At 45.4% G+C, this 27,540-nt stretch overlaps 1 protein-coding gene across 1 annotated transcript in view; it reads right to left on the bottom strand.

Moving 5' to 3' along the window:
• The window catches only part of LOC306940725 (uncharacterized protein), a 92,897-nt gene that overhangs the window by 8,073 nt on the left and 57,284 nt on the right, over positions 1 to 27,540 (bottom strand). Inside the window, exons 2-4 of the mRNA XM_079525866.1 lie at positions 10,656 to 10,763; positions 4,629 to 4,895; positions 2,732 to 2,964 (exon numbers count right to left, since the gene is read on the bottom strand). Coding sequence (XP_079381992.1) covers positions 2,732 to 2,964; positions 4,629 to 4,872 — 477 coding nt within the window. The 5' untranslated portion in view covers positions 4,873 to 4,895; positions 10,656 to 10,763. The remainder of the gene's footprint in view (positions 1 to 2,731; positions 2,965 to 4,628; positions 4,896 to 10,655; positions 10,764 to 27,540) is intronic.

Here is a 27,540-nt window from a genome sequence, read left to right on the forward strand (position 1 = left end):
ATTGTTTTCCGATAATGACATGCCCAAATTTAGGGACACCAGGTTGAAACTTGTCTTGGGGCTCCTTTTTTTTTACTATTTTGAAAAACATTTTTGAATAGTTCAACTAGCCAATCTACATTGACACGTTGTGAGCTTGTAGACTGGCCATTTTAACTATTCAATAATGTTTTGCAAAATAGTAAAAAAAAGGCAAAGAAGTTTAGGGATAAGGGGTTTAGCGGTGACAATGTGTTATACAGTCTCCAAAGGGGACTTGGAACATATGACTGCATTGTTGTTGTGTTACTGGGGACCTATTGAACGACATGGAAAGTCTACCTTTCCCTTTTCTTTTTTAATTACAGGAAGGAGAAGAGACAAAAAGGACAAGGAGATAGGTCAGAGATGGGGGTGACATTTAATCTGGTTCTCTTGGCAGAAATCCCCTGGAGCCCTCTTCCCCCAAACAGCTGAGTGAGGGGATGAATTTCACGTCCTTGTCATTTCACTCTTTTCTATTCTGTCTCTGTAGACCATGAAATGTGACACCCGCCCCAGTCCTATATGGACTATAATGGCCAGTGGCGTGCACAGACATTTAGAGGGGCAGGTGCTCAAGTTAAAAAAAGGGCACCTTGTGCAGCGCGTGGAACCGGCCGGTTGCCTTAATCTATTTTGGGCGGGAACCCCTTTTGGTGTTAGCATTATGTTATGCTTTAGCTATTTAAAAATAGCAGATCTACAAGCTCATAGCGCGCCACCGAGTGGCGCGCTATGAACTTGTAGGTCTGCTATTTTTAAAAAAAAAAGGGCACATTGCCAAAAGGGCAGGGGGTGCTCTAGCACCCCCTAGTGTCTATCTGTGCACGCCACTGATAATGGCCAGGCATCGTTGCTAATGTGACACACACAGTACCGGCAGCCTAGGTCTATCTAATAATAATAATAATAATAATACATTTTATTTATAACGCACTTTACATTTGAAGCAAATCTCAAAGTGCTACAACAAGAGAAGAAGAAAAAATAAAATAATGCATGAGTAAATAAAAGGACTAAAATTAGCACAATTCATGCATTTCGTGGTATATTTTATGATGAATTCCTGTTCTGTCTATAGAAGTGTCTATTTGTACGTCTCTAAATGTTTTGATGATTTGAACATGGTGGACCCTATTGGAAACAAGTGTAATGCTTAATTGGGTCGTCCACTCACAGTTAACAGCCTTTGTATTGAGTTTGTGCTTGAAATGTACTGTAATTCTGCAAACTGTTAATAAATTCTTCAATCAATCAATACTGCTAAAAGGATTAAAAGTACACCGGGCAACTAATGGTCCAACTGGCCAAATGCCCAATCTGGTCAGAGTCTTCAATGGTTCATCAGACAAAGTAAGTCTAAACAGATTTAGACCTGAGGTCGATTCTACAAATGTCTTCTAAATCGTGACAGTTTTCTGAAAAACCCTATGTTTCTATGTCAGTGGTGCTCAAACTATTTCATGTCAAGAACCCATAGAATTATATGTATTTGGCCGCCGACCCCCATCTGAAAATATGTTGTTCCAGGGAGCTCCCCCCAGACGCAAAGATATGAGTTGAAAACGTTTGCTCTGAAAGAATATATATATTCAAAGATTTGCACCACATTTTTCACGATTTTTCAAAAATAGCAGATCTGCAAACTCGTAGTGTGGCACGCGCTATGAGCTTGTAGATCTGCTATTTCACACCTGTTGTGACAGTAAACGAGGGTTCACACAGAGCCACCTGAGCACCACACCTCTAAAGCTGAGTTCAGACCCGAATATATATATTCAAAGATTTGCACCACATTTTTCACGATTTAAAAAAAATAGCAGATCTGCAAGCTCGTAGTGCGGCACGTGCTATGAGCTTGTAGATCTGCTATTTCACACCCGAGGCCTATATGTGACAGTAAACGAGGGTTCACACAGAGCCACCTGAGCACCACACCTCTAAAGCTGAGTTCAGACCCGAATATATATATTCGCCTCGGTTCGTCCCGTTTGTACCCTGCCAGGTCGCGCCGCGCCCGTTCGCGCAATTCTCGTCTTTGCGTTGACTTTGTATGTAATCGCGCCGCTCTAACCATCCAAGTCTGAACGCACCTCTAAGAGTTTTTAACGGTAGGTACGGGACCGTAGCAGAGAGCACTTATTAGTCATGATCGACCGGCTATGCTGCCAGCATCCGGAAAAAAGTTTTTCCAAGGTAGAAAAAAAAGTTTTGTTGCCATGGTGATCAGAACATGCAAACCGCTACAGAGAGAGATGACCTGTTATAGACACAGAGACCAGGTGCGCCGTCTGCAATCGACCTTCTTCACAGACGGCAGCAATATTGACAATAAATAGTAGGGTAGTGTTTCACCCTAAGGTTAGCAAGTGTAGCAAAGCCAAGTTTCCAGTGAGCCAACATGGCAGCATTGATGATAACCCCTGGATATGGGATTGATCAAACTGTCTGTCTACTTTGTCTGACAAAGGTTTATCGTCAAGACAGCACGAACAAGGCCTAAGGCAGTGTCTAGTGTCTAGTAGACACTGTCTACACACCTGAGGCACTTTCTTTGTGGAGTGTGCAAATAAACATACAACCCTGTGTGGTGAGGTCAAGAGGTCAGTACATTAAGCTACAGTTTATTTAATGATTAGTTTGTTTTGAAAAGCCACATAAACACGTTGTTGATCCATAATTTGCGCTAAGCTATATGAATGACCCTTACCAGTTCAATGTGATCCTGGTGGAACTGGTCCCCGATCTCCCGAAGTTTACGACCAATTTGCGACTCAACGCTCATCCCTGCTTGCTCCTCGGGCCTCTCTACCATCCTGTGGTCTTCCTCCTCCTCTCCACCCTCCTCCTCCTCCGCCTCCTCCTCCTCCACCTGCCTCTCTCCTCCCCGGTCCTCCATCGGCTCAAAGTGCGCTGGGAAATGCGAGCGTAATCCGGCGTTGCCTGGAGCAAGATATATAGTGGGGTTTGTTTAAATGGATTTCTGCGGTCATGCATCTCTCAAACACATTGTCCGCACTGAGACGGAATCCAAAGAGATTAACCAACATCAGCAGTGCATTAGTCAATAATGTTTGAACTGCTGCTCAGATCAATTTAGAAAAACTTGAATTTCCTCCTTTGACTGGACTGGAGTATTGTAAGGAAACAGAAAGAAATCCCCTCAGGTCTGATGATAAGCCCTGCATTCTTAATTTACCAGTTGTGTTTATGACTTCAGACATAGCCAGCCCTTTGTCTGGCTCAGCAGCTGGCTTTCGTCAAACACATATATTTTAAACGCTACTTGCATTACTGTCAGAAAGCAAACAGGCCTCTATCAGACCCACAGTATGGGCAAATTATATGTTAGGTACACTAGTACAACTCAAAAGTCGACAAACAAGAGCGAGGGAGAGTGTCGGGCAGGCGGGAAACTGAAACACTATATCAACAACAAACTCGGTAACCCTTTCCTTTATTATTTCTTTTTTTCGAGTGTAGTCACAGCGCTGGCATGTGTGCCTCTGCTGTCATGCAAATAGGAGCCGGGAAAACAATCATCTTCATGTAATTCTATGAAGACCTGTCCTGTTTTATTCTCCTCAAACCCCGCCTCTCCCTGTTCACTTGGAAAATAACCAAGTAATGTAGCAGCAGCGCGGCTTGGCACGGGAAAGTGTTTTGGGGGAACAGCACACAATGTCGAGTGGGGGGAAAAGTGGCGTTGAGCCAAGCAAATGGCATTATTGGTTAAGGAATTGAAGGACAGACAAAGTAATAACAAGTCTATCTATAGTGTTTAACCCAGGATAATATGCACTGGCTGACTCTGACTCAACAAACGAACAAACAAACAAACAATGTATTGACCAACAGTTTTATTCACTTAGAGTGATATCACACTGATTTGATTTGAGAGCTGGGCAGAAAACACCAAATAAAGATTGGTACACATACTATAGGGCCATCAAGATGCTATTGTATGTTTGTATATATCTAGGAAATTATAATACTGATATAAAGTTGGAATTCACATGAGACACGTGTTCTTGTGTCTTAAAATAATGTTTTTTTTTTTAACCCATTTTGACCTGAGATCAGATTATAAAAATGTCTGTTTGAAAATGACAGTTTTCTGAAAAAGCTATGTTTCTATGTCAGTCGTTCTTCGACTTTTCAAAAATAGCAGACCTACAAGCTCGTAGCGCGCCACTCGGTGGCGCGCTACGAGCTTGTAGATCTGCTATTTTTCAATAGCTAAAAGCATAACATAATGCTAACACCGAAAGGGGTTCCCGCCCAAAACGGGTTAATATAATCTCTCTCAGGGCATAGTATGTAATGAGGAAGAGATCTAGAGATCTACTGGCCCTAGGGATAAAACCTTTTTGACTCAGAGAAATTAATGCAAAAAAAAAGAAAGAAAAGAAAAATAATCCACTCTCCAATCCCCATTCAAATTAGCCTCAATTTGTGACCCGTGCAAAAGTCATCAGAGCAAGAGACTAAATTGGTCTCGCCACCTCCAATGACATTTTTTCCCACGGAGGACTTACAGTAATTGTGAGTATAATAACTATGTCACTACTAGGCAGTTCTCAATCTACAGTACGTCCCCTTCTTACCGTGAAGAAGAATATGGAACTGTTGCTGCTGCGACCTGCAAGGCAGTGTGTTGTTGATGGTGATGCTGTTGTTGTTGTTGTTGTGCGTCTGTGACGTGGCGGAGGCAGTGGCGTTGGAGACGACGACAGGGGACTGTCCGGCTGTGGCCAGCGCGGCACGGTCTTCGGACTTGACGACGCCCATGCAGGGCGCTCCCCAGTGCTGCGAGATGGGACGAAACATGTCCTCCTCCTCATCATCCATGCGTCGCCTCAGCGGTAGTCTCCCTGACAATGACAAGAGACATAGAACGGCACCTTCAGACTGAGGGAGGGGGAACTGTCTGTGCACACCTGATCTCATAGTACATACATACCTAGAAAACCCAAAAATCCATACATATTACACACGACTACTGTTGTGACCGCGACGGAGGCGTGCGTGGTTTTCACTAGTACAGAAGTGCTATTTCTGGATGAGTTGGGGTTTGACATTATTTACTATTCTGTCCATATCGGGTTACAACTCGGACGGAGCTGAGTCTGCTCTACCGAACTTCGCAACGCTCGACACGGCAACTTGTGGGCCGCTCTGTGGTACGGAATTTCAATCCCGTACGTATTTACAAATTTCTGTGAGACTGGGTAGGTCTGTGTGTACCGTGCGTGCGTGCGTGCGTGCGTGCGTGCGTGCGTGCGTGCGTGCGTGCGTGCATGCGTGCGTGCGTGCGTGCGTGCGTGCGTGCGTGCATGCGTCACATGCACCACATTTTGGACGGCATGTTTTTATTTTTACATTACATTTTGGTTTATAGCACTTTCATATTGTTAGGATTTATTGTAGGCATATATATATATATCTGTTACGGGTTAGGTTGGTTTAATGGTCAAGGTTCAATCAGTTCAATCAGGATATATGGATATATGGAATGAATGTAAGTCAATACAATGTCCTCAAAAGTTTGCAAAGACTCTTGTGTGTGCACGTGTGTGTATTTAGATCATACATTTGCACTTGGAACTACTAGAAAGGTAATGCAAGTGACGTAGGTCGTTTTGACAGGGTGTAGCAATGTGATAATAATCTTGCTCTAAAACGTAAGGTTAGAGTTGTGAATGTTTCATGACAATAAACAACAACAACACCAATACATCAATTTGCAGCTCGTAGAAACATTGCCCTCTGGGGAAACTGCTAAATGTATCCCACCCGGAGCCCATGACAACAATAAAGGTGATGCCATTAGTCATTACTAGTATAATTTAGGTTAAGTAGCTTATGTTGACGTAATCCTGTAATCAGCATGCAGCGATGCATTGCCTTGAACATGACAATGGTTGGATCAGTCAGTCAGTGCACCTTTAGACAGAGATAATGAACACCTCAAAAGGCAAATGTCGGGATACGGCTAATGTTTATGTGCAAATAAATGCTGCTTTAGCCCATTTTGGGCGGGAACCCCTTTTGGTGTTTTAAAGCATTATGTTATACGTTAGCTATTGAAAAAAAGCAGATCTACAAGCTCATAGCGCGCCACCGAGTGCCGCGCTTGTAGGCCTGAAAATGTGAAAATGTGGCGCAAATCTTTGAATATATATTTCAGATCGAACATTTTTAACTAAAATATTTGCTTCTGGGGGGGGGTCCCTGGAACTACATACTTTGAGATGGGGGTCCGTGGCCCAATAGAGATAATTCTGGGAGTCCTTGACATGAAAATGGTTGAGCACCACTGACATAGAAACATGGGTTTTTCAGAAAACTGTTAGGATTTAGAAGCCTTTTTTTAAATCGACCTCAGTCCAAAATGGGTTAAAGGCAAGAGGAGCAGCTATAGGAGGTACATTTCTGGGAGCACCCAATGTGGGTAGGGGACCCACCACCACCAGTGGGTGGGTGGGTAAAAATGCTCTATGGATGATCTGCCCCCCATATGAACCCCACACACCGTGGATTTTTTCCCCCAAGCTGATAATGTGGCGAACTGTAATTGAGTGCCAACGGATCTACACGCACAGGCAGTTTTCCTCTGAATCACCTAAAGCCTGAGTGATACTATAGTTGTGCCGTGCGTGGGAGTCGAGCTTCGGGAAATAGCCGATCTACCAGCTCACGTCACGCTGAGGCGCAGGGTTGTTGTGAGCTTGTAGATTAGGCTATTTTCGGACGCACGACACCCACACTCGACTAAAGTATAAACCGGTCTTGAATCTGCAACAATGTGTGCAACAAAGTGTGCTACAGAGCGCAGCAGTCGAGGGATTAGGTTCCTCCTGCACACTCCTGGCACACACACACATAAAAAAGAACCATGCTTCATGTTCACCGTCCCTCCCTCAGCCTCTCTATTTCTCCCTCTCTCTCTCTCTCAGTCTCACACACACAAACACATGATCTGGATAGCTGCCTGTCTCTACTCTAAGAGGGTATACACACAAAAGCTTGTAAATTCACCTATAGCTCCAGAGTGAAATGAGAGACAAAACAGCTCTCCCCTCCCGAGAGGAGACTCTTGTCGCACGCAGCAGCCAAGTTAGAGACGAGGGAAAGGAAGAGAGCAAGTTTCGTTACGTCTTTCAACTGCCTGTGCCCAAAACAAACACAACACACTCTCCCTAACTGGCCCAATGCCAACATGTGAGCTATTGTTTGATTTTTTGCCATATAGGTGCCTCTGGTTTCCTTGTGTTGTGCAAAGTGTGCAACAAACGATTTTGGACTGACTGACTGCAGAGATGGAAGAGGATCACCTGGTGGTATTATGTTAATCATCGATCACATCACCTGTGGTTGAAAGCGTCCCTTTAAGTGATGTCATGTCACGTTGCGTCAAAAGAAAGGATTACACTTTGAGAAGCTCTGGAAAAACACTGGAGAGTAATTTAAAGCTGTGACACACCGATGTTGTCAAACGTATTCTCTGAGGCAGCTATGTGAAGCAAAAACATTATGGATCCAAGACCCCACTGACCTCCGTCGTTCCAGACGAGAGACAGGGGAAAATGCTCGGGAGTTTGTGGTGAAATACAGACTCATATGAGTCGTGTATTTCTGCAATTTATGTGTGGCTGTTTTACACAAATGTATCTTAATGCTTGTTTAGGCAAATTAAGCAATTATGTGGATTAATGCAACCTCAGCAATATATGTGGCAGCTAGCCAGCCGAGTGTGACTGGGATGGAATGTGCATTTTGTGTGTCAAACCTAAAACACACAGTGGGATCTTTCAGTCTCCCAACTGCAGCCAACCAGAAGGTTGGCATGGCTTCTCACAGTGTCAGACACATAAAAACAAACACACACTGACTGTACACACACAGAGAGAGAGAGAGACAATATGCCCCAGGCATCAGAGAGGCCTGGCAGCCTCCACTACAGGGCGGTAGGTCTGAGAGGGGCCAGGGCTGCAGCAGAGAGAGTGTCTGTCTCCCTCTGAGAGGGGCCAGGGCTGCAGCAGAGAGAGTGTCTGTCTCCACCACTACAGGGCGGTCTGAGAGGGGCCAGGGCTGCAGCAGAGAGAGTGTCTGTCTCCCTCTGAGAGGGGCCAGGGCTGCAGCAGAGAGAGTGTCTGTCTCCACCACTACAGGGCGGTCTGAGAGGGGCCAGGGCTGCAGCAGAGAGAGTGTCTGTCTCCACCACTACAGGGCGGTCTGAGAGGGGCCAGGGCTGCAGCAGAGAGAGTGTCTGTCTCCTCCACTACAGGGCGGTCTGAGAGGGGCCAGGGCTGCAGCAGAGAGAGTGTCTGTCTCCACCACTACAGGGCGGTCTGAGAGGGGCCAGGGCTGCAGCAGAGAGAGTGTCTGTCTCCTCCACTACAGGGCGGTCTGAGAGGGGCCAGGGCTGCAGGAGAGAGAGTGTCTGTCTCCCTCTGAGAGGGGCCAGGGCTGCAGCAGAGAGAGTGTCTGTCTCCACCACTACAGGGCGGTCTGAGAGGGGCCAGGGCTGCAGCAGAGAGAGTGTCTGTCTCCCTCTGAGAGGGGCCAGGGCTGCAGGAGAGAGAGTGTCTGTCTCCCTCTGAGAGGGGCCAGGGCTGCAGCAGAGAGAGTGTCTGTCTCCACCACTACAGGGCGGTCTGAGAGGGGCCAGGGCTGCAGCAGAGAGAGTGTCTGTCTCCACCACTACAGGGCGGTCTGAGAGGGGCCAGGGCTGCAGCAGAGAGAGTGTCTGTCTCCACCACTACAGGGCGGTCTGAGAGGGGCCAGGGCTGCAGCAGAGAGAGTGTCTGTCTCCACTGGCAGCCTCCACTACAGGGCGGTCTGAGAGGGGCCAGGGCTGCAGCAGAGAGAGTGTCTGTCTCCACCACTACAGGGCGGTCTGAGAGGGGCCAGGGCTGCAGCAGAGAGAGTGTCTGTCTCCACCACTACAGGGCGGTCTGAGAGGGGCCAGGGCTGCAGCAGAGAGAGTGTCTGTCTCCCTCTGAGAGGGGCCAGGGCTGCAGCAGAGAGAGTGTCTGTCTCCACCTCTACAGGGCGGTCTGAGAGGGGCCAGGGCTGCAGCAGAGAGAGTGTCTGTCTCCACCACTACAGGGCGGTCTGAGAGGGGCCAGGGCTGCAGCAGAGAGAGTGTCTGTCTCCACCACTACAGGGCGGTCTGAGAGGGGCCAGGGCTGCAGCAGAGAGAGTGTCTGTCTCCCTCTGCTGTACCATCTGTGCACCCAGGTTTTGCTCCATGGCTTCGATCTTGCCGGGAGGGACTTGCATGCAGAGCTCTGCTGCTCCGAGTAGCTAATATACTGTACTACAGTAGAGAGCAGGTCAGGAGGACAGAGAGTGTACTCGTGTGACAAGTTCAGAGAGTTCTTTTGATCATAAATGTACTTTAATTGCTTGGTATGCTGGAAAGTAAGTAGATCTGCTCTGATCGATACAAAAAAAGACAAAGATCGGTCAGAACTGCCGGTATATTTCAAACTACACTATTAAATACAAATTAAACTGGGGTTTGACTTATGGACCATCTCTGGGGTGGCAGGATTAGAGGAATGTGCCCGTGGTGCGCGCATCAATACCCGGAGTGCCATTATGGATGGACATCGCTGTGCCGCGTGCGTAAACAACATGCACAGTCCAACCCAACTGTCCATCTCCAATCTCTCAAATGCACAATCTACGAACCAGCTCTATGTTGTTTGCATTAAAATAATTTTATTTTTTTGTCGTACAAATTTGGCTACACACATTTAAAATATGTTTAGACGATGCACTCCATGCACTGTTGGCCATTCTTCATTGTATTCACTGAAAACCTCAAAGTCATTTATAAAAGTATAGTGTATTTGAGCTCCACGGTGTACAACACGACACGCGCTGTCATGCTGTCATGTTCGACATGGATCTACGCGCGCTGCTCTCCCTCCCGCGAAACCAAACCTGCCTCCGCTTTGCAAAACTCTCCTCCGAAAAGTATGCTACGGGTTGCTATACCGAGTACCACACATTAGTAATAAGTTGCACATATCATGCGTCCAATAAATAAACCTTCCCCGTTTTAATCAACAGCGATTAATAATATTGAAAACCACTTAAAACTAGATAATTAACCCATAACCTGCCTAACATAACTCATCACATGACCGTGTTGGATGTGTATGTTTCAGCAGTAGTCTATAATAAATAAATTACAATGATGTTACAGTCAATCACATAGCTGTTGTTTCTGAAGATGATGAGTCAACCCAACCAACCAACAGCTATAGGCAATTAACCGGTGCATCAAAAATATAGATATATAACAAAACAAAAAAACAACAACAATAGGCCTATAATAATAATTAATCATCATGGATGCACAGCGGTGTAAAAAAACATCTGTATGGACCATCTGGCAGTGGCAGCGGTGCGGTGCGGTGCGTGTGGGCTGGTTTCTGCCCGGGCATGTTCAACAACTTCCGCGCAAACACTGTCTGTCAAACCGCCTGCTGTGCTGCAGTGCTGGCACTATCAATTATAATGGAATGAGACGTGCACCAACAAACAAAACAACACAACATAATGAACCTGCTAAATTAGAGGTTAATAATTAATTAAAGTGGGGACTGGAAACTCACCGCCAGCAAACGCGCGTTCCGTTATGATGGGTGGTATCTTGACGACGGTGGGGTCACCCTAATGTTTCCTCTGGACTGTATACGAAGTGGTGCTGATCGCTGTATATCCTTGTTTTTGTGTTACATGAACACACTCATCCTTCCACACGACTCAGTGTTTCTGTTTTGCTGTCTAGTGTTGTGAGTGTGTGTATTTTTTTCTCCCTCAGTTGCCAGTGTGACAAATCGGTCCGCCCAGAAACCTCGAGCTCACGCCCCTTTCATGAACCTAAAAAAAATAACACGCACACACATTCTCAAAGTAACAGTGAGTATAATATGTATGCCTACAGTATACATTGTGTGTAGAAAATAACCCTATTATAATTAAAACAGTAAGTAATATAACCTAGCTGTAGTTTTAACATGTTGGCTGCATTAATTTGGCATTGCGTTTCCATGCAGTCAAAATTACATTGACAGAGTCGACAGACACTGTGGGATTCATCAAAACCCCATGAAATTCTATATATATCTCTTCCAGCCCGGACAATGTGACAGTCTAAAAAAGACGGTACGTTTCTGTGCATCATGGTGGTACTACTGTACAGTGGGGGTTTATTGTTTTGGTATAAAGGATTATGCGTGTAATGGCCCTTTAAGAGGACAGTCCTCCTCGGTATCGGGAGCTGGTGACACATAACCGACCAATCGGGTGGTTTGTTTTGGTCCCGCCTCCGTGCTTCGTGTATCTTGACACGTGGATGGAGGGGGGAAAAAAACAAACCCAGATTTGACATGTGACTTTTTTTCTCACTGCTCAGCAGCTCAGCCTCAGAGCTCAGCTGACTGAGAGAGAGAGGCTGCTGCTGCTAGATAGCAACTGAATGATGGTATGGAGGAGGTGCTGCCTGGTGGGAATACATTTAACCCATTTAGACCTGAGGATGTTTCTATAAATGTCTTCTAAATCCTGACAGTTTTCTTGAAAAACCTATGTCAGTGGTGGTGTTCTACCTTTCTCATGTCAAGCAGTGGCGTGCACAGACATTTAGAGGGGCAGGTGCTCAAGTTAAAAAGGGCACATTATGCAGCGCGTGGAACCGGCCGGTTGCCTTAATCTATTTTGGGCGGGAACCCCTTTTGGTGTTAGCATTATGTTATGCTTTAGCTATTGAAAAATAGCAGATCTACAAGCTCATAGCGCGCCACCGAGTGGCGCGCTATGAGCTTGTAGGTCTGCTATTTTTGGAAAAAAAAGGGAAAAAAAAGTTTTTTTTTCTTTTTTTTTTCAAAAGGGCACATTGCCAAAAGGGCAGGGGGTGCTCTAGCACCCCCTAGTGTCTACCTGTGCACGCCACTGATGTCAAGGACCCCCAGAATTATATGAAATTGGCCGCCGACCCCCATCTGAAAATATGTAGTTCCAGGGACCTCCCCGGAAGCAAAGATTTGAGTTAAAAACGTTCGCTCTGAAATAATATATTCAAAGATTTGTGGCACATTTTCACGATTATTCAAAAATAGCAGATCTACAAGCTCGTAGCGCGGCACTCGGTGCCTCGCTACTCGGTGCCTCGCTATGAGCTTGTAGATTTGTGTTATAGGCCTACTTCAATAGCTAAAGGGGTTCCCGCCCAAAATGGTTAAGCAATGAATGGTTTTCATTAATATTAAGGCAACAAATATGTTAATCAATTTATCTGTCCAGCAACACAGTTGTCTTTTTGATTGTAGGCTACTGAACATGCATGTTTGACAAATCAGAAGTCTTTGGGTTGAATTACTTTCAAGCATTTATATCTGCAGGCTGCACCTAAATACAGTGATGATGAATTGAAAACGGTGGACCCTCTTGTAAACAAGACAAGTGTAATGCTTTATGGTGTCGTCCACTCACAGTTAACAGTTTTTGTATTGAGTTGTGCTTGAAATGTACTGTAATTATGCACACTGTTAAATAAATACTTCAATCAATCAATCAATCAATCAATCAATCAATCAATCAATCAATCAAACAAACAAACAAACAAACAAACAAACAAACAAACAAACAGTAAGAAATGACTTTGTTTTTATTATTATTACATGCACAAAAAGCAAGACTTAAGCACATCTGTGATGTTGACAAGGCAATTCAAGACACCCCACCCCTCCATTATATTGTCTCCTGAGATTATCCTGATGTCCTTATACTTTTGCCCTAGCTATATTACTGTATATTCTTGTCAGCATGCAGTAAGTTTACTGGGCCATTTTCAGTTCAGGCCGCCTGAGGGCACACACACACATTCTGGACCGCCAGTGCATGTCCTTCTCTGATAAATGCACATTGACAGTGAGCTAAAACAACAACCCTGACTGGTGACCCTCACTGCAGGGTGGGGGGGGATGCATGGCATCGCTCCAACTGGGACAATTCAAACACTACGTCTATATGGAATCAACCCTGATCCATTATTGAGTGCAAAACAACCATGCAGGCAGGAGTGAGACTATATGTGAACCGTAGCATGAGTCACATCCCCTCCGGGAGATGCATCCTCCATGAAAGCTGCTGTATGGGCAGCGCATCTGTCGGAACCGTGCAAGATATATGGGATATCACACCGTCTCGCTCCTTTTGTTGTGTGGCTGGTGATGTGTGAAGAACGCGTTTCTCCTGTGCATTGATTTCAGGACAGGTTGTGGAAAGGAAAGCAAGCAAACAACCCCCCCTGCCCTGCCTCCCTGGCTGCAGCACCTCCTCCCAAACAACCCCCCCCTGCCCTGCCTCCCTGCATGCAGCACCTCCTCCCAAACAACCCCCCCTGCCCTGCCTCCCTGGCTGCAGCACCTCCTCCTCCCAAACAACCCCCCCTGCCCTGCCTCCCTGGCTGCAGCACCTCCTCCCAAACAACCCCCCCTGCCCTGCCTCCCTGGCTGCAGCACCTCCTCCCAAACAGCCCCCCCTGCCCTGCCTCCCTGCATGCAGCACCTCCTCCCAAACAACCCCCCCTGCCCTGCCTCCCTGGCTGCAGCACCTCCTCCCAAACAACCCCCCCTGCCCTGCCTCCCTGGCTGCAGCACCTCCTCTCAAACAACCCCCCTGCCCTGCCTCCCTGCATGCAGCACCTCCTCCCAAACAACCCCCCCTGCCCTGCCTCCCTGGCTGCAGCACCTCCTCCCAAACAACCCCCCCTGCCCTGCCTCCCTGCATGCAGCACCTCCTCCCAAACAACCCCCCTGCCCTGCCTCCTTGCATGCAGCACCTCCTCCCAAACAACCCCCCTGCCCTGCCTCCCTGCATGCAGCACCTCCTCCCAAACAACCCCCCCTGCCTCCCTGCATGCAGCACCTCCTCCCAAACAACCCCCCCTGCCCTGCCTCCCTGGCTGCAGCACCTCCTCTCAAACAACCCCCCTGCCCTGCCTCCCTGCATGCAGCACCTCCTCCCAAACAACCCCCCCTGCACTGCCTCCCTGGCTGCAGCACCTCCTCCCAAACAACCCCCCCTGCCCTGCCTCCCTGGCTGCAGCACCTCCTCCCAAACAACCCCCCCTGACCTGCCTCCCTGGCTGCAGCACCTCCTCCCAAACAACCCCCCCTGCCCTGCCTCCCTGGCTGCAGCACCTCCTCCCAAACAACCCCCCCTGCCCTGCCTCCCTGGCTGCAGCACCTCCTCCCAAACAACCCCCCTGCCCTGCCTCCCTGGCTGCAGCACCTCCTCCCAAACACCCCCCCCCCTGCCCTGCCTCCCTGCCTGCAGCACCTCCTCCCAAACAACCCCCCCTGCCCTGCCTCCCTGGCTGCAGCACCTCCTCCCAAACACCCCCCCCTGCCCTGCCTCCCTGCCTGCAGCACCTCCTCCCAAACAACCCCCCCTGCCCTGCCTCCCTGGCTGCAGCACCTCCTCCCAAACAACCCCCCCTGCACTGCCTCCCTGGCTGCAGCACCTCCTCCCAAACAACCCCCCCTGCCCTGCCTCCCTGGCTGCAGCACCTCCTCCCAAACAACTGCCCTGCCTCCCTGGCTGCAGCACCTCCTCCCAAACAACCCCCCCTGCCCTGCCTCCCTGGCTGCAGCACCTCCTCCTCCCAAACAACCCCCCCTGCCTCCCCGGCTGCAGCACCTCCTCCCAAACAACCCCCCCTGCCTCCCCGGCTGCAGCACCTCCTCCCAAACCCCATCCATTCATGCACACTTCAATGTATACAGTATGACACCACCCACATTTTGGTTTGAGGAGATCAGGTAGCTTTTGTTTCTGAAGCCCCTAAACCCCCCTGTCTCTCTCCAAAACACAAGCCCTCCTAGGGTATAGAACGTGTAAGTCAGTAAGCTACTAAGCAAGCGTGTAAGTCGGTAAGCAATGTACAGGAATTGACAGAAAACAAACTATGCAGTTCTGCCAGATCACATAAGCAGTGGTGAAGCTTATTTTGAATTTCGCTTCATTATGCATTTGATAAGGAAGACTAATAATCGTATGTATTACTATTATACAAATTGTATTACAATAGTAGTTATTTTTTGTCGTTGTTGTTGTTGTTGTTTAACCTCGTCAAAATATGCGAATAGATGATATGTATATATTTCAATGGGCAGCTTTGTCCCTGAAGGTGGAGCAGGCATCATGGAATCGAAAGGTTCCCATTTCGATTGACGTGTCCTTGAGAAAGACAACCCATAACGGCTCCAATGAGCGGGTTGGTGCCTTGCATGGGTGCCTCCGCCCTCCGCCATCATTGATTGATTGATTGATTGATTGATTGATTGATTGATTGATTGATTGATTGATTGATTGATTGATTGATTGATTGAAATTTGTATTCACAGTTTGTTGAATGTGTACAGTTAACAAAAACTGCAGCTACTTCGAAGATATATCCAGGAAAAGCACTAAGAATTTAGTGGGTGTTACAGTTACATTATAGCAGTGCATGGGGGGCGGCGGTGGCTCGGGGGTGGAATGGCTGGATGGTAAACGCAAGGTCGCCTGTTCGAACCCGGGCTCCCCCCAGAGTCAGCATCGAATGTCCTTGAGCAAGACACCGAACCACTAACCATGTGTGTATGAATGGGTGAATGTAATGCACAATCTATGTAAAGCGCCTTGGATAAAGGCGCTATACAAATGCACCATTTACCATTTATGGTTCCCAAACTTTTTCATGTCAAGGCCACTAATTAGCCCCGCAGACCCCCATTTGAAAAGATATGCCAGGGACCCCCATAAGAGCAGATTTCTACGGCTCTAGCTGAGATTCTCAACCCGTTTCATTTCAAGGACCCCCTCAGTTTGACATGCATTCGTCTACGGACCCCCCATTTGATGGCATTTATATTGTAAAATCAATGTTAATGTAACCCTGAGAGTGTACAAATGGAACCAAATGGACCCGTTATGGTCCATTTGGTTCCATTTGTACACTCTCATGGTTACAGACCCAAACGGGTCTGGTTTGGTTCCAAACTATCATTTAGCTGCATGGGGACCCCTAGGCTCTCCCTCAAGGGGACCCTACTTTGGGAGCCACTGCATTATTATTAGTGCTACTCCAAACCATAATGCTTAATTTAGTTCGTTTTGCCTTTAGCCACTCTTTTATCCGCCGTTACTGGAGTCAGCCATGTTGTCAGAATAATACCTCCATTGATAAACAGCCCTTTTGAGCCTCGAAGGGGACAGTAGGGGGTTACAGAGATGGAAAACATGTACGTGTTTTGGTAAAGTGTTCTATTTTTTGCTACTTCTAATTCCGGGGAAGAAGCTTTAACAATTTAATTAGTCCATTTGTGAGCCTCATTTGAAAAACAAACGGTGAAAAAAAGGGAAAAAAGTACCGCCCTGCAACCATTTTTCTCCCCCTGAGTACTCTTTATCAATAACTAATTAGTGTTCTCAAACTAGGCAGAAAACAGTATTTCAATCACGTTCACTTGTCTCTAAAATACACAGGAGAACACTATTTATCATTTAAAAGGAACGCATTTATATGCAGGGGTGAGGTGGGGATGGGGGAGGGTTTTTTTCTTTTGACTCTAAGCTGCTAATAAAGTCTGCACAACAAATACAAAAAACACAACATGGTAGACGACATTCATTACCAGGGAGACATGTAGAAAGTGATATGTCATACAGTGTGCGTTTGTGTTTCAAGTCCTTTGGCTGCCTGATACATTTTAACCAATTTTGACCTGAGATCAGATTCTAAAAATGTCTTCTACATCCTGACAGTTTTCTGAAAAAGCTATGTTTCTATGTCAGTGGTTCTGTCAGTCGATTTTTCAAAAATAGCAGACCTACAAGCTCGTAGCGCGCCACTCGGTGGCGCGCTATGAGCTTGTAGATCTGCTATTTTTCAATAGCTAAAGCATAACATAATGCTAACACCAAAAGGGGTTCCCGCCCAAAATGTATTAAACTCCACTTCTCCAACTCCTTTGAGGAGGGAAAGATTATTTGGGTTTGGCACCGAATTCATAACTTGATGTCTCAACTGAAACTTCCAATACCAGCTCCTCTGATGTGTCGGATGCGGTGTCACAATGTGTGCCAATTCACTTTTATTTCAGCAAATTTCCCTCGTGTGACGTACAGTCAAAAAAAAAGAAATCCCTACAGTGAATTATTTCCAACTTCATGCTGTCACGGGAGGTGACAAGACTCAAGGTATTTGTCGATTTTCTTTTTCAAAGTTCACAGCATAATGAGGCCATTTTGCTTTGTGCCTTTTCCCCTAACGGTGTGTGACATCCAGACACTTGGACGTCAATTTACTATCCGCTATATCCAAACCATCTGTGTCAGTACCGCGTGTAGCCGACTACACTACTGCATAACAATTCCATAGTCATTCTCTCCTCTCTCCTTTTAACCCATTTAGGCCTGACGTCGAAATAAAAAAAATGCCTTTTTTTAAATGTTTTTTTTCCTGAAAAACCTCATGTTTCTATATCAGTGGTTCTCAATATTTCATGTCAAGGACCCCAAAAACTATATGTAATATGCCGCCGACCTCCAACTGAAAATATGTTGTTCCAGGGAAGATGTGAGGCACATTTTCACGATTTTTCAAAAATAGCAGACCTACAAGCACTCGGTGCCGCGCTATGAGCTTGTAGATCTGCTATTTTTCAATAGCTAAAGTGTAACATAATGCTTCAAACACCAAAAGGGGTTCCCGTTCAGAATGGGTTAATTATTATACAGCGCATATATTCTCATATGAGAGGACTGTATTTTGTGAAAGCAATGTGACAGAAATGCCATGGTTTTTCACGGGATCGAAACTAATTTATTGTAAATCTCTTGTCTCCTGTCCTCCTCGCTCCCCTCCTGCTCTCGCTCACCCTGTCATCCATCCCAGATTTTAACCACAGGTAGACTGGAGGCTGAGCCAATGATCGTCGCTCTACCGGGGTTCATCCAAAGGTAACAGATTCGAAGCCCAGAACCACCCGAGGGATGCACTAGCCCACGACTCTGCATATTTTGACACCACTTTAATGTAGAATCTCGCTTATATGCCTGCCAATAAACCTCCCACTCCCCCCTGCAATAAAGCAAGAAAACAAAGAGAAACAAAACAACGTTCTCACAACAATACAAGGATTAAATGTTCACATACTTCAGATTAGGTGTTTTATGGAAAATGGTTTTGCTGCCCGTTTCATTTCAATTGCTCTCCCCGACACGTTCACAGCTTCCAGCCGTGAACGTGTATTATGTCTAGGCTCGTATAAATGAGCCGCACCAATCCAAAGATGTAAACACGCCCGCATGTCAAGCTAAGTGACAGCCTGTTGACAGTTGTGCACCAGCCAGGAATATTCACTTTAATCCGCTTTACAGGCAGGTATCATTCCTTTGGTGCTTGGCCATATAGGTGCTGGTTATAACTTATAATGACTTGTTGTTGTCACATTTCTATATTGTACAGTATGTAACTAGGCCATTATTCTCATATGTATGTATCCAACATAAATGTATCCTTTTCACCCCGATGCAAACAGGGACAACCTAGAGGTGTACATAGCTGTGATGCATGGCTGATCTCTGACCTTGACCTTTGACATTTTAACACCACATTTTTAAATATAATTATAATCATAATAATAGTCTCAATCAATCAGAATCAATCTTTATCGCCACATCACATTACAAGTAAGGTGGGTGAAAAACCTTGGTTGTGCACGCTCATCATTGCAGTTAAAACCTTGGTTGTGCCTAAAGGCTCATCATTGCAGTTAAAAGGGTAGAGAGAAGAGAACAGCATAAAGTGCATAACATGACAATTGTGAGTGCTTGATAAATAAAAGTTCATCATGGGTGGATGTATGTACGAGTATAAATACAGTAAAATTAGTCCCTATTAAAACATGAGTCTGTGCATCAGACTTAGCATTTTGTTCAGCAGTCTAATTGCTGACAAGTAAGGTCTGGGTCTATATACAAAACTACAGCACATTATGTCACATATTAAGTTAGGCCTAATATGGCCTTGCGTTGTGATCTGATGATAATACAGTGTATTGAGTCATTACAGACAGAGATATATGACATACAGACAGTACTTATAACCAGAGGAAGGAAGGCCCTGGAGCAACTCAGACAGTTTTTAATTCACACGGTGCGAGTAAAAAAATGACAACGTTTCGACATATCGGTCACATCTTCGTCAGGTCATCAATGACCTGTTGAGGACTCTAGTTTTCGCCAGCTGCCGGGCGCGGCTGCACTAATAACTTTGGGGCAGGCCCGTTTAGAGTTTAAAATTAAATGGACAGGTATCAGTCAAAAGGGAGACATCGAAGAGGAAGGATAGATGGGGAAGGATCAACATATGGAATGTCAGAACAGGTCAGCTCCATATGGAGGTCTAAGGGTTTGAGGTCAGATGTACTTATATTTGCTGGCCAATATTGATGACATCAGGGTTCTCCATCCCTGATGATGTCACATGATGACCATATATGGTCATGCCTGGGGTGACTGACTGACGGGAAATGCACGATTTCATAGTAAATGCGACCTGTGGTCGCAATAAATATAGCTGCAAGCAGCGATAAGACGGGGTCAATTAAGCCATAAAAGTAATAAAGCAATTATATAGGGAGGAGTCCCGGTCCGTGTTCTGGGCTTGTGTCGTTCCCTGATTGGAGACTGGAAATTACGTCAGTTCTTTTGTTACGCTGATTGGCTGAAGGGTTGCCTGTCAACACTGTACTTCAACCCTGCATTAGCAGGGTCCAGACTCCACACAAATGAATGGAAATGCGGGGAGTGTTTAACCAGGCTACGAAAATCTTTGACGTGGCTTTTTTTTGACGAATGACTGTGAGGTGCACATTTCTTAATGTTATTATCCTCACAGCCCACCAGTGCAGGGTCCCAGCCCACAGGTTGGGGAAACGCTGACTTAAACTTTAGGCAGAAAGTTGAAAAAAGAGGTGCAGTGCATGTGTTGCATGAATGAATACCTTGAGATTTATACTGTTTTGAGTGCAACAATTGAAGGATTAGATAGAGCATGAGGTCATGTTCTTGTACGTGACCTCATGTACAAGGCTGTCTCAATATGCTCTCTGGAGTGCATTCTTCCTAAGGACCCATGTCTGTTCTTTGCATTATTGGTCATTATAAAATAACACTGTCTTAATTAATATGAGTCTGTTTAACCAACGTTTAACAGTGAGCTGCATACTCACGTGTGTATGTTCATAATTTGCAAATGGATGTGTTCAGTTCGCTGTTCACGAAGATAAGAGCATCCTCTTTTTAGCGCAATCATGCACACTTACAATAGCGATGCTCTGTGCATGTAAAAAACACACAATTACACCAACAGGGTCCTTGTGAAACATGTTGTTCTCAGAATTTAATGAATTTGAAAGATTGCTGCAAGCAGAGAGAAGAGAGAGAGAGAGAGAGAGAGAGAGAGAGAGAGAGAGAGAGAGAGAGAGAGAGAGAGAGAGAGAGAGAGAGAGAGAGAGAGAGAGAGAGAGAGTGTCCGAGACCGCTTAATAATATTCCTGATTTTATCATCCTACATAATGTGTTAAAGAGGCACTTGCTGGTGGGAAAAATAAAATCTCTTCATTGATATAAAATATAAAATACATACATTGTAACACCATTATCAAAGGAATACATTTTTTTTCATAATGTATGTGCATACATGTGTGTATTTGCACTTCAGTCAACGCACCCAAATGGTGCCAAAAGTGTCCATGTGCAGTGTGTCAGTCCAAGCACCCATAGGTGCAAGAAAATGTCCTTATGGGAAAAGTGTGGCTGTGCGTGCCTTCCACATTAGGGGGTAGGGATTTGATACCTGCACTGACTCTGAGTGTGAAGCTTGTTTTCTGAGCGTCTGATGGTGTGATGACAGTGATGACAGTGACGGTCGGATGAAGTCATTGCAAAATGCGATGGTTGCGACTTCTTTGTTGGACACGTAATCTGAGTGTAACTAAACAAGGTTAATCCAGTTTACACATGAATTAACATTCATTTGAATGCATTTCAAAAGAATGATCTTTGTGATATCAGAGCGCTCTATGACGGGAAACACCAGAGCAAATTAAGTGCTCTGAAATCGGAGAAAAGATTTGAGTACGAATGTACCAAAACAATTGTATGCTACTATTCGTTTATTGTTCATAGGCCTACTACATTCTTATGTCAATCTGGACAGATGGAGACCGCTGTTAATCGAATGTTAACCGCTGTTAATCGAATTCCCGGACTGATTTGCTTTCCAGTCCGCACAGCTCATACAGACATAATTGACACAAGGCATTAGCAACGAGTATCATCCTTTATTGCACAAGTCCATTTCATACTGGCGTGCACGTTGTCTAAGTGCATGCTGCACTTCGCCTGTTTTCTTTAGTTTAGGGCGGCTGTGGCTCAGGAGGTAGAGCAGGTCGTCCAATGATCCCTGGGTCGGCGGTTCGAATCCCGGCTCCTCCTGTCCACATGTCGAAGTGTCCTTGGGCAAGACACTGAACCCTATACATTGCCTCCAATGAGTTGGTCGGTGTGAGCTCGCCACCATTGGTGTGTGAATGTGGGAAGTGAGGACGCTGGCGTCGACTGTTCGCCGCTTCACCTCCCAATGTATGAATGAATGAACCATTGTAAAGCACTTGGAAAAGCGCTATAAAATGCAATTCATTCATTAGTTAGTTTTCAGACTTTAAAAAATTCGGGGGACATGTCCCCTGTGTGTCCCCATGTAAATTATCCCCCTCCACTCAACCCCAGCACATGTGATTTTGCATGCTCCACAAATACACAAAGTCGAGGGAGGTAGGGGGGCATGCCACCTGGTAGACTCCCAGGTGCCAGTGGTAGATAGATTTGCAATTTACAATTGCTTCACGGCTACATAATGCTGTTATTATGCACATTATTTGACACCAGTGTCCGTGACACTACCCTGGGACCCAGTAAGTCGGGAACGGCATGCTGGGCCCAGCCTGTTATGCAATAGCCATTGCACCCATTGCCAGGGTACCTATTGTACCTATTAGATGGTACCTATTGTACCTATTAGATGGGTACCTATTGTACCCATCTATCTGTCCTTGTCCCTTTTATGCCCTTACTGTATATGGAGATCCCATGATGTCATCAATATATGGGCATATCGGCGGTTGTGGACAATTTTATAAATGCCTTTATATGGGCATATCATTCAGAATGATCAGCAGTTGTCCAGAACCACCACTTCACGCCGGGCACTGCACTTACTTGAAACCAAAATGTAGTAACACTTGTCCACCTCCTTTGCAATGATGTCTGTACATGCATTCATTGAATAGTTTGTTTGGTGTTGTGTATCTGCAGCGCCAGTGCACGAACACATTCCTTACATGAACCTCATTTTTGAAAACAATGTGTCTCTGCGTTCTTAGGTCTGCCCTGACAGGTATAGGCTGACCAATAAATAACCTAAAGGCTATTACATAGTTCGCAGCGGGCAAGCAGGAGTATATACTGTAGTTTGTACTCAGTCAATACTTCTTCTATGTTATGTTAAGGGGGGATTAAGTGGTCGTGTAGCTATGCTGGTCATCTAATCTGGACATGCATCCACTTAGTCTGCTCGCCATTAGGACTCCTGTAGCCCAGCATGTACTCAAGAGGCAATAATGGGATTTCAGGAAGCCCAACGTCAGATGTGATGAAGTGCCTCACGCTTGTCGACGGAAGAACTGAAGTGGGGTCGGGGGTAAAAGTAATAATTAATTAATAATTATTAATAATTTAATAAGGTTAAAGGGACACTTGTCTATATAATTTTTTATCCCACGATTTTGTAACCCATTTTTCACCCGTGTGCAAAAATATATACAGTATATATTAATGACGTTAAGATAAGATTAAGATTTAGAACACTTTCCTGGGGGTCTTTGTGTGTGTACTATGTGGTTTTAGATATTTTAGATTTTTAGCAGTGAGCCCAGTGTCTCTGATGTTGTCATCGACACTGGGCTCACTTCCTTCCTGGACTACAATTCCCATAATGCTTTGGTGCACTGCTCCTCCTTGTGGATAGGGGGGAGGGGCTGTCTTACTGAGACAACATGTAGTCCAGGAAGTAAGCGAGCCCAGTTGTCCATGACATCAGAGACACTGCATGGGCTCACTGCTAAAATCTAAAATATCTAAAACCACACATAAAGACTCCCAGGAAAGTGTTCTAAATCTTCTAAACGTCATTAACATATATTTTTTTTGCAAAAAGGGTGAAGTTTCCTTTTAATGCTTTTTCTCTTTTAATCCACAGATGTACAGTAGGCTATATGAGTTGTGCCTAGTAGTAGTCCCGTATACAGTAAATCAAAACAACTCCTGAGGTGACTCGATATGCGCCATATGTGCCTCGATCTGAACCTCTTCATGTCTGCTTTTATACCGTTTCCTCTTCAGAGATGTGTCACACCATCTCCTAAATACTTCATTGGCTGACAGCGTGTTGGTGGGTCGGCAACGTGCGGTGGATTAACCCGTTTAGACCTGGGAACGATTCTACAAAATGTCTTCTAAATCATGACAGTTTTCTGAAAAACCCTACGTTTCTGTCAGTGGACATTTTCATGTCAAGGACCCCCCCCAAGATTATATGTAATTGTAAGTAGTCTGTCCATATCTGAGTTAAAAAGGTTCACTCTGAAAGAATATATATTCAAAGATTTGCACTTACATTTTCACGATTTTTTCAAAAATAGTAGATCTACAAGCTCGTAGCGCGGCACTCGGTGCCGCGCTACGAGCTTGTAGATCTGCTATTTTTCAATAGCACCAAAAGGGGTTCCCGCTCAAAACGGGTTAAAAAAAGAAAGCAACAATAAATCATTGAAGGAGAGGAAAGACATGAGATGGAAATAGAGTCGGAGTTGCTCTTGTTTCTACGGTAACTGTGGACGGGGAGGTACCGGGATGAAAGAGGAGGAAAACAAACCTCCCCGCTCCGATGGCAACAGCTCACAGATTGGTTCATCGTTTCCTGCGAGGACCAGGAAGAAAAAAAAGAAAAAAAGAGAAAAACATAACAAGGTCCCCTCGTAGCCCAGGAGACACAGTTCGCTGTTGCATCAGAAAGCGCCGGCAAGAGGCAGGGCGGAATGATCACACATAAACAGTAACGCACGCACACAGACACACGCACGCACGCACACGCACCCATGCACGCACGCACACACACGCACGGTCGCACGCACGCACACGCACACACCCCAGATGCACACATGTATACATACACACACGTGATCACACGCTCCACTTCACCCTGTAGTTCGCCCCTCCCCTCCCTCCCTCCCCTCCCTCTTCTGGTCTCTCTCTCTCGCGCTCTCCCGCCAAAACATATCCTCAGCACGTGAATCCTGCCTAGGAACCAGGGGCAAACTTCCGGCTCGCTCTGATTGGTAGAGCTCCCTAGCAACCGCGTATGCCCGGCCAGCCAGTCAGGAGAGCCCGTTGAGAAGCACACTGACCCAATGAAACAGATGATTCAGAGGCAGCAGGCATAGGCACACTGACCTGGTAACAGTCAGAGGAAAAGAAGTCAGAAGAGAGGCAGGGAATGAGAGGTGGGGGGGAGGTGGGGGGGGAACTCTCTCTGATTGGCTCTGAGATTTCTCTCGTGCTCCGATTGGCTCTGTACTCGCGGCTCTCTTCGGTCATTCATATTTTTCACTGCCTGTCTCAGTCAGCATTACCTCTGCTGCTGGTTCGTCCACCCACTGCCTGTTCGTTCCGTTCAGCTAGCCAGCGTAGAGAGTAGCCACCCTGCCCTGGAGGTAGGTAGTCCATTGCCCAAGGTCGAGGCAGAGACCGCGCCGTGCCAAACGGCGATTGGTTTAGACAGGCAGGAGCAAAACACAATCCTAGTAACAACAAGTCTACCTCATCATCAGGTCTGGGCGGGATTATAAAGACTTGTTGTAAAACAACACAACACAACAAGTGTTCTTGTTTTTTATCCACTTATAAGAGCTATTTTATACTTCGTCATGACAAATAGCAACAGCAGCTAATCTACAAGCTAACAACACATCAAACCGTGATGCGTCGTGAGCTTGTATATCTGCAATATTCACCTTTTTATATAAAACCAATACTTGCAAATCTTTCAATATTTTTTGAAAATGTTGGAAGACTTGTGCAAAATAGGAGTTAAAAACCATGGTTAATTATATTTGTGTTGTCTTTTTGTTATGGACATGGTCCAGTGAAAGATATAAATATCTTTTCACTGAATAATGTAATATTTGCGGGAGTTCTTCCTGAGGCAAGTAGCATTGCACAAATTAGCAAATGTTTACTTGGCGCAGAATATGTGTGTGTGTTTTTAAAGAGACTCTGGGCAACCTTTGCAGAGTCCCTTAAAACTGCTTGCTCCCGCAAAAATAAGGAATTAATGTCAACACCCCGTAGGATCAGAAGTTCACATTGAATAGTAATGGAATTGGGGATCCAATACTTCAGCGAGTCTTGCATGCATACTGCCTAATTTAACACAACTGCAGGCCAGAACTCATTCATGCGGAAATAATATGCTGTGAAGATTAGCAAAAACTACATTACTGTCCAAAGTAGAAATAGCTCACTGCAGCCCCCATGCAAATGAGTTACATGAGTAGAGAGATCAGTATGAAGCTATTGTTGCTGTTGGGCAGAAACATGATTGTTTCTCCATGTTTAAACTTTTTATGTTTTTTCGTAAATTGATGCTCTACTCGTCAACTACAAAGTATCCAAAAGTAGCAAAAATAGACAATCTACACTTTCACGTTCACTTTTTAAGTGAACGTGAAAGTTAACTCTGTCTGTGGATTTTAGCTTGTTAAAGGACCACTTCACCACTTTTCAACGTATCTTCATATAATTGGTCCTCTCTAATAATCATGATAAAATGGCACAATTTTTTCATATAGGGCTGTGGGCTGTTCAGAAACCTGTCCACCAATGACATCATCGTCACTGGTGATTTTTTTTTAAACAAGATTTTTTTACAAAAATGTTTAGATTTGTATTATCGTGAGAACGATGCCTTCCATTTTCGCATTGCAACTTTTGAGGACTAGAAAGCCTGCAGTTTCTATTAGCTTGGATTCCCCATCGATGATGTCACTGGTGGACGGGTTTCTGAACAGTCCTCCTATGAGACACGAAAAGAATTGTGCCATTTTATCATGATTATTAGTGAGGACATATTATATGAAGATAGGTTGAAAAGTGGTGAAGTGGTCCTTTAAATAACTAAAAATGATCCATTGGCACACAGCAAAAAAATAAAAAAAATAAGAAACTAAAAACTGTTTTGGACATCGATGACATACTAGAATTGCAACCGCGGGTGATGTGGGGGTAAAATTCGACCGTGGAGTCAGGAATTCAATTTCTCCACTGTGCCTCTGGCTTGGCTCGGTGTTATCCACTCCTACAGGTTAGCTGAAGCCGGGCATGTGCAGAGAGTGTTAGAGGGGCAGGGGCTGAAATCCCATAAGAGGGCACTTTTGGCCCAAAATAGCAGATCTACAAGCTCACAACGCGTCACGCTGCGGCGCGTTGAGAGCTTGTAGATCAGCTATTTTCGGGGTCGCAACCCTGCACTCTTTATCTACTGGAGATACGGTGTGTAACGACATGGATTTCTAAACAAATTAGTTCAACGCAAAATGGTGCGTTCCAAGTTCAGGAGACTTCGGAAAAAAGCTATAATTCTCCTGAATGCTGCAGTGGCGTTTTGCATTTCTTTCACCATGTAGTAAATGCTGCATTCGTGGTCTGGAGAGGGCAGTTGTTTTACAGACGGGTAAAAGGGCAGGGGCTGAAGCCCCCTTTGATGTCTATGTGTGCACGTCCCTGGCGGAGCAGAAAAGGCAGGGATACTGTGTTCCTCTGCACGTGACTGTTAGGCCCTAGCAGGGAAACTAACTAACTAACTAACTAACTAACTAACTAACTAACTAACAAACATACTGTGTTCCTCTGCATGTGACTGTTAGGCCCTAGCAGGGAAACTAACTAACTAACTAACTAACTAACTAACTAACTAACTAACTAACTAACTAACTAACTAACTAACTAACTAACAAACATACTGTGTTCCTCTGCATGTGACTGTTAGGCCCTAGCAGTGAAACTAACTAACTAACTAACTAACTAACTAACTAACTAACTAACTAACTGTTAGGCCCTAGCAGCGTAACTAACTAACTAACTAACTAACTAACTAACTAACTAACTAACTAACTAACAAACATACTGTGTTCCTCTGCACGTGACTGTTAGGCCCTAGCAGTGAAACTAACTAACTAACTAACTAACTAACTAACTAACTAACTAACTAACTAACTCATCAGTGCCCATACCCGAGGCGGGGTTGGTGACAGGGCCTTTCTGTGT

The sequence above is a fragment of the Electrona antarctica genome, assembly GCF_951216825.1.
Source record: "Electrona antarctica genome assembly, chromosome: 17".
NCBI classification, from domain to species: domain Eukaryota; kingdom Metazoa; phylum Chordata; class Actinopteri; order Myctophiformes; family Myctophidae; genus Electrona; species Electrona antarctica.